A 13,208-nucleotide genomic window follows, 5' to 3' on the forward strand; every position below is an offset into this window, starting at 1 on the left:
TTATTTTCAAGAAAGACCTGTGAGTGCAATCCTTTATCTAGCATATATATATAAAAATAAAAAGAGAGAAGCGCTCAACCTGGAAACGAACAATAGCATAATAGCTTGTTCAATGGCTAGTTACCACCCAAGAAGCAGCTCAACGTGTGCCTTTCACAGAGAAGAACTTTCCTGAAGCATATCAGTCTGATCCTGACTTCACAGTACAGTCCAGCCCTGAAATACCAGGCAAACCCTCTCTGAACGAGAGAAACAGCAAAACCCCAGACGTACGTTTCAGCCTATTGTGGGCCTCGTCAGTGAGGTGCAGCCATATCCCTCTAGGCACACTGAGCAACGGTCCATGTCTGAATTCCCACATCACACTTAGGGAGACTTCCCTAAGTGTCATAATTTGCATAAATAAAAAGAGAGAAGCACTCAACCTGGAAACGAACAATAGCATAATAGCTTGTTCCATGGTTAGTTTACCACCCAAGAAGCAGCCTCTTTTTGCTCAACATGTGCCTTTCACAGAGAAGAACTTTCCTGAAGCATATCAGTCTGATCCTGACTTCACAGTACAGTCCAGCCCCGAAATACAAGGCAATCCATCTCTGAAAGAGAGAAACAGCAAAACCCCAGACCAAAACCCCAGTATGTTTCAGCATATTGTGGGCCTCGTCAGTGAGGTGCAGCCATATCCCTCTAGGCACACTGAGCAACGGGTCCATGTATGGATTCCCGCATCACACATATATATATATATATATATATATATATATATATATATATATATATATATATATATATATATATATAAAAATATATATAAACTGTATATATGTGTGTGTGTGTGATAAAATGCTGTAATGTAAAAATGCTTTCAAAATTATAAATGTTAATAGTTGATTTTTTATCAATTAACAGAATACAAAGGGCCAGATTACAACTGCAGCACTAATTAACGCTCGAGCATCGATTGCGCTACATGTAAGCTTTTTGCGCGCGTCAGGTTGCACTCGTATTATGAGTTGAAAGTAAACTGTTTTCGCTTGCGCTCTTACCCGACTAGTGGAAAAAGCCGAACTTACAATATTGCGTGTGCGTTCACATATCCCCCCTTTAGAAGTCAATGGAGAAAAAAAGTGAAAAAAACACCTCACTCACAAACAAACCTGATCGCATATTCTCATATGCACAAACCAAACATGATAATATGAATATTTCACATTCCAATGTTTTTCACATAGCAGAATTTTGTACAACCTTTTTGTTTCACGAAACAGTTAATCAGAGCTCTGAAGTCGCAGTAATCATTCTGGCATAAATTGCAATTGTGCTCAAGAGATCGCGTTTACTTTAAACTCGTAACATGAGCAATAAGCCCGATGAGCACCAACACCCGCAATAAACCCCTTATCACTCATGCGTAAACACTTGCATTCCACTCATACTCTGGCCCAAAGTGAGTGAAAAAAAGAAAAATCTAAATCAGATCAATATTTGGTGTGACCACCCTTTGCCTTCAAAACACCATCAATTCTTGTATGCACATTTGCAGGGATCAGGGATTTTGTAGGCACATAGTCAGGTGCATGATTAACCAATTATATCAGACAATGGCAAGATGGATACAGCAACAAAACACAAGGTAATTATGCTGCATCAGGCAGAGTTTTTCAGATGTATTGTCCAAGCTCCAAGCAAGTAGTGGTTGACTAAGAAAACGTAGTGAGGCAGATGAAAGTCGAAAGACACATCATGCTTACTTCCCTTCACATTCAGAAGATGTCCAGCAGTGTCGTAAGCTCAAAATTGGCAAAACTCAGTGGAACCCTGGTACACTCATATACTGTCTGGAGAATTCTGGTCAGATTTGATCTTTATGGAAGACTTCTGGTGAAAAAGCCATACCTGTGACATGGAAACAAGGCCAAGCAACTCAACTATGCATAAAAACATAGGAACTGGGATGCAGAAAAATGGCAGCAGGTGCTCTAAATTGTTGAGTCAAAATTTGAAACATTTGGTTGTAGCAGAAGGTAGGTTGTTCGGTGAAGGCTGGAGAGCGGTACAAGAATGAGTGTCTGCAGCCAACAGAAAAGCATGGTGGAGGTTCTTTGCAAGTTGGGGATATGGTCAGAAGTAATGGTCTCCTCAATGCTGAAAAGTACAGGCAGATACTTATCCATCATGCAACACCGTCAGGAGGGCATCTGATTGGCTCCAAATGTATTCTGTAGCATGACAATAACCTCAAACATACAGCCAAAGTCATTTAGAACTATCTTCAGATTAAAAAAGAACAAGGAGCCTTACATGTGATGGTTTGGCCCCCACAGAGCCTCACCTCAACATCATTGAGTCTGTCTGGGATGAAAAGACATGAAGCAACTGAGGCTGCCTAAATTCACAGAAGAACTGTGGTTAGTTCTCCAAGATGTTTGGAACAACCTTCCTGACAAGTTCCTTAAAAAATTGTGTGCAAATGTACCTAGAGGAATTTATATATATATATATATATATATATATATATATATATATATATATATATATATAGATAGATAGATAGATAGATAGATAGATAGATAGATAGATAGATAGATATACTGTATATATATATATATATATTTTATGGATAATTTATAATTTTTTACAGTATCTATAATAATTTTTAATAATCGTGGTATTCTTTGTTAAAAGCATACCTAGAGCTATAATCCACTACTGACAGCTAGCTGCTGATTGGTGGATAAACACAGATGCCTCTTGCCATTGGCCTTTCACATGTTTTCAGCTAGGTTCCAGTAGCCCTGGAGCTGACTTTAACTATGTGTTTAACCTCTTTGCAGGGGGTTAACTACAGGATTATATGCAAGCTATAGTATAATAATAAAATCAGAGCATTTTACTTTTTGCACTTTATTGTCCCTTTAAAATTGCCACACAGGTAAAACAGTTCAAACATATAGGGGTCAATTTATCAAGCTCCGTACGGAGCTTGATGCCCCATGTTTCAGGTGAGCCCCCATAACCCCATAACCCATAACGATCAGGTTAATTAACAACGATTGGCCACAAATCTGCAGGGGACGGTATTGCACCAGCAGTTCACAAGAACCGCTGGTGCAATGATAAATGCTGACAGCGTATGCTGTCGGCATTTATCGATGTGCAGCGGACATGATACGCTACATCGTATCATGTCCGCTCGCACATTAATAAATTGACCTCTTAATGTCACCCAAAATTCCCAAATCATTTTTGTGATAATACAATGCCTTTTATTTATATTTTACCCCATTGGAATAAGTGTGCTTAATTATTTTAGGGTGTTTAGTATCTCAAAAACAATATTCATTTAAGTTATAGTGGAGATAAAAGTGTGATATTAAAATTCTCTATTTCATAAAAGTATGAGCCACAGAAATACACATCTAGGCAACTATCCCTGCTTGCTTTTTCCCAGATGTACTCTGTATACATCGTTACTAATGCACCTGAGAACTCAGGGTAAGATATGCAAATTAGATACACAATATCAGCAGACAATAGGTTTGACTTGCTGCTAGTGCAGCTTATTTCTAGGGCAAAAGCAATATTCATTTAAGTTATAGTGGAGAATAAGCAGCAAATCAACCGTTTCTTCAGCTGATGAGAGCTAAAGAGCTTGAAAAAGCTGTCCAGAATTGGTTTTGATTTTGCTGCACCTACCCCATAAGGGGATATCGCTGTGATTTAACTCAGTACTGGAAGCAAAAATCATGAGATATTGTGTATCTATTGTGCATATCTTACCCAGAGTTCTCTGGTGCATTGGTAACAATGTATACAGACGACATCTGGGGAAAAGCATGCTAGAATACTAGATGTGCTTTTCTATACAATTATTCTATGTATCAAAAAAATTAATTAACAACCTGCACAGCTAAAACGTATGTTAAAGGGACAAAAAGAAAATGCTCTAATGTGGTTGAGCATTTTATTATTGCTCTATTGTTGGGGTATAACTATGTATTTAACCCCCTGCAAATTAATATTATCTTAGTATCATTATTATCATTTGATTACAATTTGTATACAGTTAGAGAGACAGTAAGGGCTATAGATTACAAGTGGAGCACTAATTTATCACACGCCCGCAAACGACAAATTTACAGTAGCAATTAGTGCTCAGACAATTAACCAGAGATAAGATCTTTTAATCTGGCCATAAATGTGAAATGTTCAAGCATTTGTGTATTATATGTCTTTAACTGTATCTTGGCTTTATAACTTACAAGCAAAGCTTCCTTTTGATATAAAGAAAATACCTTCTCAAGTATCTCCTGAGAAGAAGTATCTCCTGGCTGCCACAAAGGCTGCAGCATTTTGTTTTTGTTTTTTAGCAGTGTGCAATACAACCAATTAGAAGATTGGCACGTGTGCCATTCAATTGCCTTACGCTCCATCCCAGCCAGATGCTGTCTAAAAGGCTTCTGTAGACAGACTGTTGAGCATGCGCACATCCACCCTTATACCTGGTGCACGCCGCACTGATGTAACCAGTGGATGCCGATGTGTATGTCATTGTGATTCACGGTTTAAGTGTTCTTGCTCCTGGCCAAAAAAACACCCAACGTCACCAGCATAAATAATGAATCACAAGGACATATGCAGCACGATGCACTGTTTACATCTATGTGCCGGGTGGATGTGTGCATAGACGCATGTGCAACAGTCTCTCTTCAGATGACAAATACACAGCATTGGCCGAAGTGACCACAATAGTAACTGAAGGAGATGTGCCCCTCACTGATTATGTTATAAGGGAGCTCTGCTTGCAAGGTATACAACCAGAATGTAGTTAAATTCTTACAATAAACAATTAAATGCTCACAAATTCACATATATTGTCCTTTTAAAAATTCCTGGTGGATCAAATAATATTGACTTTTATCAATAAAGTAAAATTCAACCAGGTGTGCAAAGTTATTGTAGGAATGACAAATAGATATTGACCTATTGGAATATATAGTTAGGGGTTTACTCTCTGTCACCTAGATTACGAGTTTTGCGCTAAACAGGGTGTGAAACTAACTTCAAAAAATTTGTGTTATTGCACTCTCCATATCGCTGTCATTACGAGTTACTGAAAAGCCTCCTTGTGCTGTGTGTTATGGTGAATTAAGCTCCATACCACACAAAAGCCAAGGGCTGAGTTTACGTGCTTGTGCACGCTTTCCCCCATAGAAATCAATGGGGAGAAAGTTTTAGAAAAAAAACTAACAAATGAAGTGAGGAATGGCGATCACTGTAACGCAACCCCATTGATGTCTATGGGGAAAAGAAAGTTAAGTTTAAACCTTACACCCTAACATAAACCCCAAGTTTAAACACCCCTAATCCGCCGCCCCTGACATCGCTAACACCTAAATAAAGTGATTAACCCCTAAATTGCAGACACTAAATATAATTATTAACCCCTATTCCGCCGCTCCCCGACATCAACGACACTAGTAAAAGTTATTAACCCCTAATCCGCCGATCCCCGACATTACCAACACTAATAAAAGTTATTAACCCCTATTTCACCGCTCCCCGACACTAATAAAAGTTAGTAACCCCTATTCCGCAACTCCCCGACATCGCCGACACTAATAAAAGTTATTAACCCCTAATCCGCCGCTCCCCAACATCGCCAACACTAAATATCATTATTAACCCCTATTCCGCAGCTCCCCAAGATTGCTGACACCAAAATAAACCTATTGACCCCTTATACGCCGCCCCCCATCGCAAAACACTAAATTAATCTATTAACCCCTAAACCTAACACCCCCCTAACGTTAAATTAAAATTACAATATAACTATCTTAAAATAAATAAAAACTTACCTGTGAAATAAAAAAAACTAAGTTTAAATTATAAATTAACCTAACATAACCATTCTAATAAAATTGAAAACACTACCAATTAAAAATCTAAATTACAAAGTTAAAAAAACCTAACACTACAAAAAAAATCTAAAATTACAAACAATAATAAACACTAAATTACGAAAAATAAAAAACTAAGATTACAAAAAATAATAAACAAAATTATTAAAAATAAAAACAATAACACCTAATCTAATAGCCCTATAAAAATAAAAAGCCCACCCAAAATAAAAACACCCCCTAACCTACAATAAACTACCAATAGCCCTTAAGGTAAACAGCTTTTTTACCTGTCAAAAAAAAAAAAACCCCAACAGTAAAACCCAACACCCAACCAACCCCCCCCCCCAAAAAAAACCTTTTAAAACCTAAGCTACCCATTGGGGCATTTGTATGGGCATTGCCCTTAAAATGGCATTCAGCTCTTTTACACTTTGCCCAAAGCCCTAATCTGAAAAAAAAAACTCATCCCAAAAAATAAAAAAAATACCTAACACTAACCCCAGAATATCTACTCATGGTTCCTGAAGTCCGGAAATCCATCTCCATCCAGGCGGCGAGAAGTCTTCATCCAGGCGGCGACATCTTCATCCATCATGGGGGCGTCTTCTATCTTCATCCAAACAGCACAGAGCGGAGCTATCCTGGACCGGCGATGACATCCTGCGCAGAGCATCCTCTTCATACGGTCACCGCCGTACACTGAAGTTGAATGCAAAATAATCTATTTAAAATGGCGTACCTTGTATTCCTATTGGCTGATTTGATTCTTCAGCCAATAGGATGAGAGCTTCTGAAATTCTATTGGCTGTTCAAAACAAATAAACCTATTAAAACCCTAAATCGCCAACCCCCACATAGTAACTACTAAACTAAACCTATTAACCCTTAAACCGCCGGCCCCCCACATCGCAAAACACTAAATTAAAATATTAACCCCTAAACCTAACACACCCTAACTTTAAATTAAAATTACAATATAACTATATTTAAATAAATAAAAACTTACATGTGAAATAAAAATAAACCTAACATTAAACTATAAATTAACCTAACATTATTGATCTAATAAAATAAAAAAAATACCAATTAAAAAACCTAAATTATAAATTTTTAAAAAAAATAATCCTACGAAAAAATTGAAAACCTAAATTACAAATTTTTATAAAAAATAATCCTACAAAAAAACTACAAAAATCTAAGATTACAAAAAATAGTAAACACTAAAATTACAAAAAATAATAAACAAAATTATCAAAAATAAAAGCAATTACACCTACTCTAATAGTCCTATAAAAATAAAATGCCCCTCCAAAAATAAAAACACCCCCTAACCTACAATAAACTATCAATAGCCCTTAAAAGTTAAACAGCTCTTTTACCTGGAATGGATGTTACGTTACAGGCTAAAATGCTTGCAGTATAGCTATACTGCCGCGACTCGTAATATGCGTTCCTAGCCATTCCAGCGTAATGGCCAATTTTTCAGCATTAAAAGCCGTACCTCAAAACTCGTAATCTAGCCCTGTGTTTGCTCATTATTAAAGGGACAGTAAGACAAAATTAAACTTTAAAGGACTTGACACATCATGAAGTTTTAAACAACTTTCCAATTTACATCTATTATCAATTTTGTTTAGTTCTTTTGGCATCCAGAGTTAATTTTGACAGCAAATTTCAATTTAGTCTTAGTTTTAGTCTTTTGACTAAAATGCCATTTTAGTTTTAGTCGTATTTTAGTCATCTGAATTAATTTAGTTTTAGTCGATTGAATCTCCAGTAGATTTTAGTCAACTAAAAGCTAAGAGGTTTAGTTAAAGTGTAATGCATTATTTAAGCATTTCTCTATCATTTGCAAACTGATTATATACTCCAGGAGTAAACATAACACCTGTTAATATTTATGGTATTAAGGTTTAAACATGCAATACAGACAGATTTAACCATTTTGATATGTAACATCTTTATTAAACATAAATTAAATAAAACCAAGTTTCATAAACAAACAGAAGTGCAACTATAAAATATATAAAAAAAAAACTGTAAACTGTATTGGCTGTATTGCACATATTACCCAGTATAAAAACTTTAACAGTTCTCTGTTAATAATTAAGACAAGAATCAAGTAACTCAACACAACAATAAGTTTCTGCAGCTAGCACAGGCACAGCATAACTTAAACCCATATTTGTGGGTTATGCTTATATCTATAGGAAGAATCAATTGATTGTTCACAGATTCGAAAAAGGTTCGGCAACGATATTAGCAATGCTCAAAAAACTTCAAAACTAATTATATACTCCTGGAGTAAAGGTTTATTAACCTGTTTTTATTTTTGGTATTAAGGTTTGAACATGCAATACAGATTTAACAGATTTAACTGTTGTGGTATATAACATCTCTTTATTTATCTTAAAATTTAATAAAATTAAGTTTCGTAAATTTTACAAAAGAGCAGTAATTGGATATGGATTGATTATAACAACTTGCATAAAATGTTTTTGTCAGCAAATTTTGATTTAGTTTTAGTCAAAGTTTTTTGACTAAAATGTCATTTTAGTTTTAGTCGTATTTTAGTCATCAGAATTTCTTTAGTTTTATAGTCATTTTAGTCTAGTTTTAGTCGACGAAATTAACACTGTTGGCATCCTCTGTTAAAGAGTAATCTTAGGTAAGCTAAGGAGCGTGTGCGCATCCCAAGCCATCTGGCAGCTGTGTTTTCAACATTTATAGCAATGTTATATATAGACGCAAAAACTGCTTTCATATACTGCTAAAGACACTTGCATGCTCCTAAGTTCCTATCAGCCTACCTCTTTAAGATGCAAAGAAAACAAAGCAAATCTGATCATTAGAAAATTGTTTACAATTGCATTTTATATCTGAATAACGAAAGTTTAATTTTTAGTTTACTGTCCCATTATTAAAAAAGAGCGGTAAATTACAAATGATCCACAGGTAGCAAATGTAGCTAAATCGTCTACAGTAGTCATTTAATCCATCATGGAGGAAGTCTGTGATTCCCAGCACTACATAAACTACATCATTTTGAGGCATTAAACAAATAAATGATGATAATAATAATACTACTTTAAACAATTCTTATAATCGTGTTCATATCTATTTTTTCCTAATTCCTACTCTTTTATAACTATAGCTTCACTTTGTGCAGATTAAACACTAATATTTATATTTGCTATATCACCAATTCACAGGAAATGCTATTTAGTTCATATCTGCAGTAATATAGCGCAGTCTCTTACCCTCCCATTGAAACACCTGCAGCCAGCAAAGGAGCACCTGGGTGCATAGCGTGCACGTGCTGAATGACCGTCTCCAAATCCTCTGTGTTAGATGCACAGTACGTCCTTGGTGTCTACAGGAAGAAGACATAACACGATAAGCTCTCTGAAATCCATGACTGAATGCCTCAGTAGGTTACACAGATCCTTTAAATGTCAAATGGTTAATATTACGCATCAAATTTAATATGCCTAGAAAAAAAATGCTGCACAGACCTTTCTATTTCCTATGATGTACATTGTAACATGCTTAATTAGCAAAACAATATAAATAATGGTGCTACTTAGACAATTGTTATTTTTTGTGTTTCCCATAGTACTACATAATAGACGGTACAAGCGCAAGGGAAAAGTAAACTTATGCTTAAAAAAAAGAATAAATAAAAATAAAATGAATATAGTTTGTCTTGCTAAAACCCTGTTTTTACCACATACACTACCTTAGCAGGAGTTAAATACATAGATACAGTATATGCAAGAAATAGTGCAATAATTAAATGCTCTAACACATCATTTTATTTTTTTACATTTCTGTCACTTTTTTAAGGGACATGGAACCCAAAATATTTATTTCATGATTTAGATAGACCATACAATTTTAAAAGATTTTCAAATTCACTTCTATTGTCAAATTTGCTTCATTCTCTTGGTATCCTTTGTTGAAGGAGTAGCAATGCACTACTAGAAGCAAGCTGAACCAATGAGATGGAGCATATATGTGCAGCCATCAATTAGCAGCTAGCTTCCAGTAGTGCAAAGCTTCTAATGAGCCTACCTAAGTATCACCTAGATTAGGAGTTTTGCGTTAGAGGCTATGCGGTGCTAACGAACAGTTTATGCTCACCGCTCACTTACAGACAGCGCTGGTATTACGAGTTTTTACAAACCAGACAAGAAGTGAGCATTGAACAAAATTTTGCTCCTTACCGCACTTCAATACCAGCGCTGCTTACGTTAGCGGTGAACTGGTGTAACGTGCTCGTGCATGATTTCCCCATAGGAATCAACGGGGAGAGCCAGCTGAAAAAAAGTCTAACACCTGCAAAAAAGCAGCGTAAAACTCCCTAACGCAGCCCCATTAATTCCTATGGGGAAATAAAAGTTATGTCTACACCTAACACCCTAACATGAACCCCGAGTCTAAACACCCCTAATCTTACACTTATTAACCCCTAATCTGCCGTCCCCGACATCGCCGCAATTTACATTATATTATTAACCCCTAATCTGCTGCTCCAGACACCGCCACCACCTACATTATACTTATGAACCCCTAATCTGCTGTCCCCAACATTGCCGACACCTACATTAGATTTATTAACCCCTAATCTGCCGCCCCCAATGTCGCCGCCACCTACCTACATTTATTAACCCTTAATCTGCTGCCCCCAATGTCGCCGCCACTATAATAAACATATTAACCCCTAAACCGCTGCACTCCCGCCTTGCAAACATTAGTTAAATATTATTAACCCCTAATCTGCCAGCCCTAACATCGCCGCCACCTACCTACATTTATTAACCCCTAATCTGCCGCCCCCAACGTCGCCGCCACTATATTAAAGTTATTAACCCCTAAACTTAAGTCTAACCCTAAACCTAACACCCCCTAACTTAAATATAATTTAAATAAATCTAAATAAAATTACTATAATCAACTAAATTATTCCTATTTAAAACTAAATACTTACCTGTAAAATAAACCCTAAGATAGCTACAATATAACTAATATTTACATTGTATCTAGCTTAGGGTTTATTTTTATTTTACAGGCAAGTTTGTATTTATTTTAACTAGACACAATAGTTATTAAATAGTTATTAACTATTTAATAACTACCTAGCTAAAATAAATACAAAAGTACCTGTAAAATAAAACCTAACCTAAGTTACACTAACACCTAACACTAGACTACACTACACTTAAATTAATTCCCTAAATTTAATACAATTAAATAAAATTAGCTAATGTACAAAAAAAAAACAACACTAAATTACAGAAAATAATAAACAAATTACAAGATTTTTAAACTAATTACACCTAATCTAATCCCCTAACAAAATAAAAAAGCCCCCCAAAATAAAAAAAGCCCTACCCTACACTAAATTACATTTTGCAGGGCATTGCCCCAAAGTAATCAGCTCTTTTACCTGTAAAAAAAATTACAAATCCCCCCCAACATTAAAACCCACACAACCAACCCTACTCTAAAACCTACCCAATACCCCCTTAAAAAAAACTAAAACTAACCCCCTGAAGATCACCTTACCAGGAGAAGTCTTCATCCAACTGGGCCGAAGTCCTCAACGAATCAGGCAGAAGTGGTCCTCCAGACGGGCAGAAGTGGTCCTCCAGACAGGCAGAAGTATTCATCCAGACGGCATCTTCTATCTTCATCCATCCAGCGCGGAGCGGGTCCATCTTCAAGACATCCGACGCGGAGCATCCTCTTCTTTCCACGGCGACGGGAAGAATGAATGTTCCTTTAATTTATGTCATCAAAGATGGCGTCCCTTCAATTCCGATTGGCTGATAGAATTCTATCAGCCAATCGGAATTAAGGTAGGAAAAATCCTATTGGATGATGCAATCAGCCAATAGGATTGAAGTTCAATCCTATTGGCTGATCCAATCAGCCAATAGGATTGAGCTGGCATTCTATTGGCTGTTCCAATCAGCCAATAGAATGCCAGCTCCATCCTATTGGCCAAGTGCATCAGCCAATAGGATTTTTTCTACCTTAATTCCGATTGGCTGATAGAATTCTATCAGTCAATCGGAATTGAAGGGACGCCATCTTAGATGACGTCACTTAAAGGTACCTTCATTCTTCAGTCGCCGTGGAAAGAAGAGGATGCTCCGCGTTGGATGTCTTGAAGATGGACCCGCTCCGCGCCGGATGGATGAAGATAGAAGATACCGTCTGGATGAAGACTTCTGCACGTCTGGAGGACCACTACTGCCCGGCTTGGATGAAGACTTCTGCCCGTCTGGAGGACCACTTCTGCCGGATTCGTTGAGGACTTCGGCCCGGTTGGATGAAGACGTCTCCCGGTAAGGTGATCTTCAAGGGGTCAGGTTTTTTTAAGGGGATATTGGGTGGGTTTTAGAGTAGGGTTGGTTGTGTGGGTGGTGGGTTTTAATGTTGGGGGAGATTTGTAATTTTTTTTTTCATCAAGGCTTATGTAATCTCTTATACCTAACACCTTGTAAAAACATTTTTTTTATCAAGCTATGCGAGGAACTGTTGCTGTTCCTATTTTGAAAGTAGAAAGACCACCTGAGACTCGAGACATGAATCACGGTTTAACCCTGGGCTATATTGTATATTGTATAATCCATCTTAAAGTGTATTAGAAACACGGATTGTGTTAGTGTATAATTTGTGTTGAACTGTCAATGTTTTGTGTTTGTAATTTTGGAGGAAACTGTTGATATTCATATCACAGACGATTTTGAGTTGAAGTTTATGTCTCACGGTTTAATTTGCCACTGTGATAAAGAGACTTATAAAAGGACTAGACCAGTTTTGGCGAATTCACAAGATTTATGTAAAAGAGAGATGTGATGTGAATGTCTTGTATGTAAACTACAATTGCAAATAAAGGTTTTTTTTTGTTTTGTTTTTTTAAAAAAGAGTGCATATCCTTCTGTTCTTAAGCATAAATTATGTTTTTTTGCACTTTTCTTTATAACAATTTTCTTAAGTGTAGCTAAATAAAAATACTGCCTAATAGATTCATTATGTTGTCCTGAATTTTAGGAATACCCGATATGTCTATGCTTCCAAGTAATTTATTGCAACTATAGACCAAATACTACAAAGATGGAATTATATGTTTAACGCTTAATTTTGCTATGTTTGTACTGTAAATTAAATAGCGGTCACCCAATTCAAAACTTCCACCCAAAAGTATATATTTGTAGAATTTAGACACCCCAGGGTATTTATCTAGAGATATTTTGACACATGTTAAACCCTTTTATTGCCAAGGTCAGAAAATAA

General features: G+C 36.4%; 1 protein-coding gene across 1 annotated transcript in view; it reads right to left on the reverse strand.

Moving 5' to 3' along the window:
- The window catches only part of ABHD3 (abhydrolase domain containing 3, phospholipase), a 334,056-nt gene that overhangs the window by 126,684 nt on the left and 194,164 nt on the right, over window positions 1-13,208 (reverse strand). The window contains exon 5 of the mRNA XM_053714971.1: window positions 9,164-9,276. Within this exon, the coding sequence (XP_053570946.1) occupies window positions 9,164-9,276 (113 nt within the window). The remainder of the gene's footprint in view (window positions 1-9,163; window positions 9,277-13,208) is intronic.

This window comes from Bombina bombina, chromosome 5 (assembly GCF_027579735.1).
Source record: "Bombina bombina isolate aBomBom1 chromosome 5, aBomBom1.pri, whole genome shotgun sequence".
NCBI lineage: Eukaryota > Metazoa > Chordata > Amphibia > Anura > Bombinatoridae > Bombina > Bombina bombina.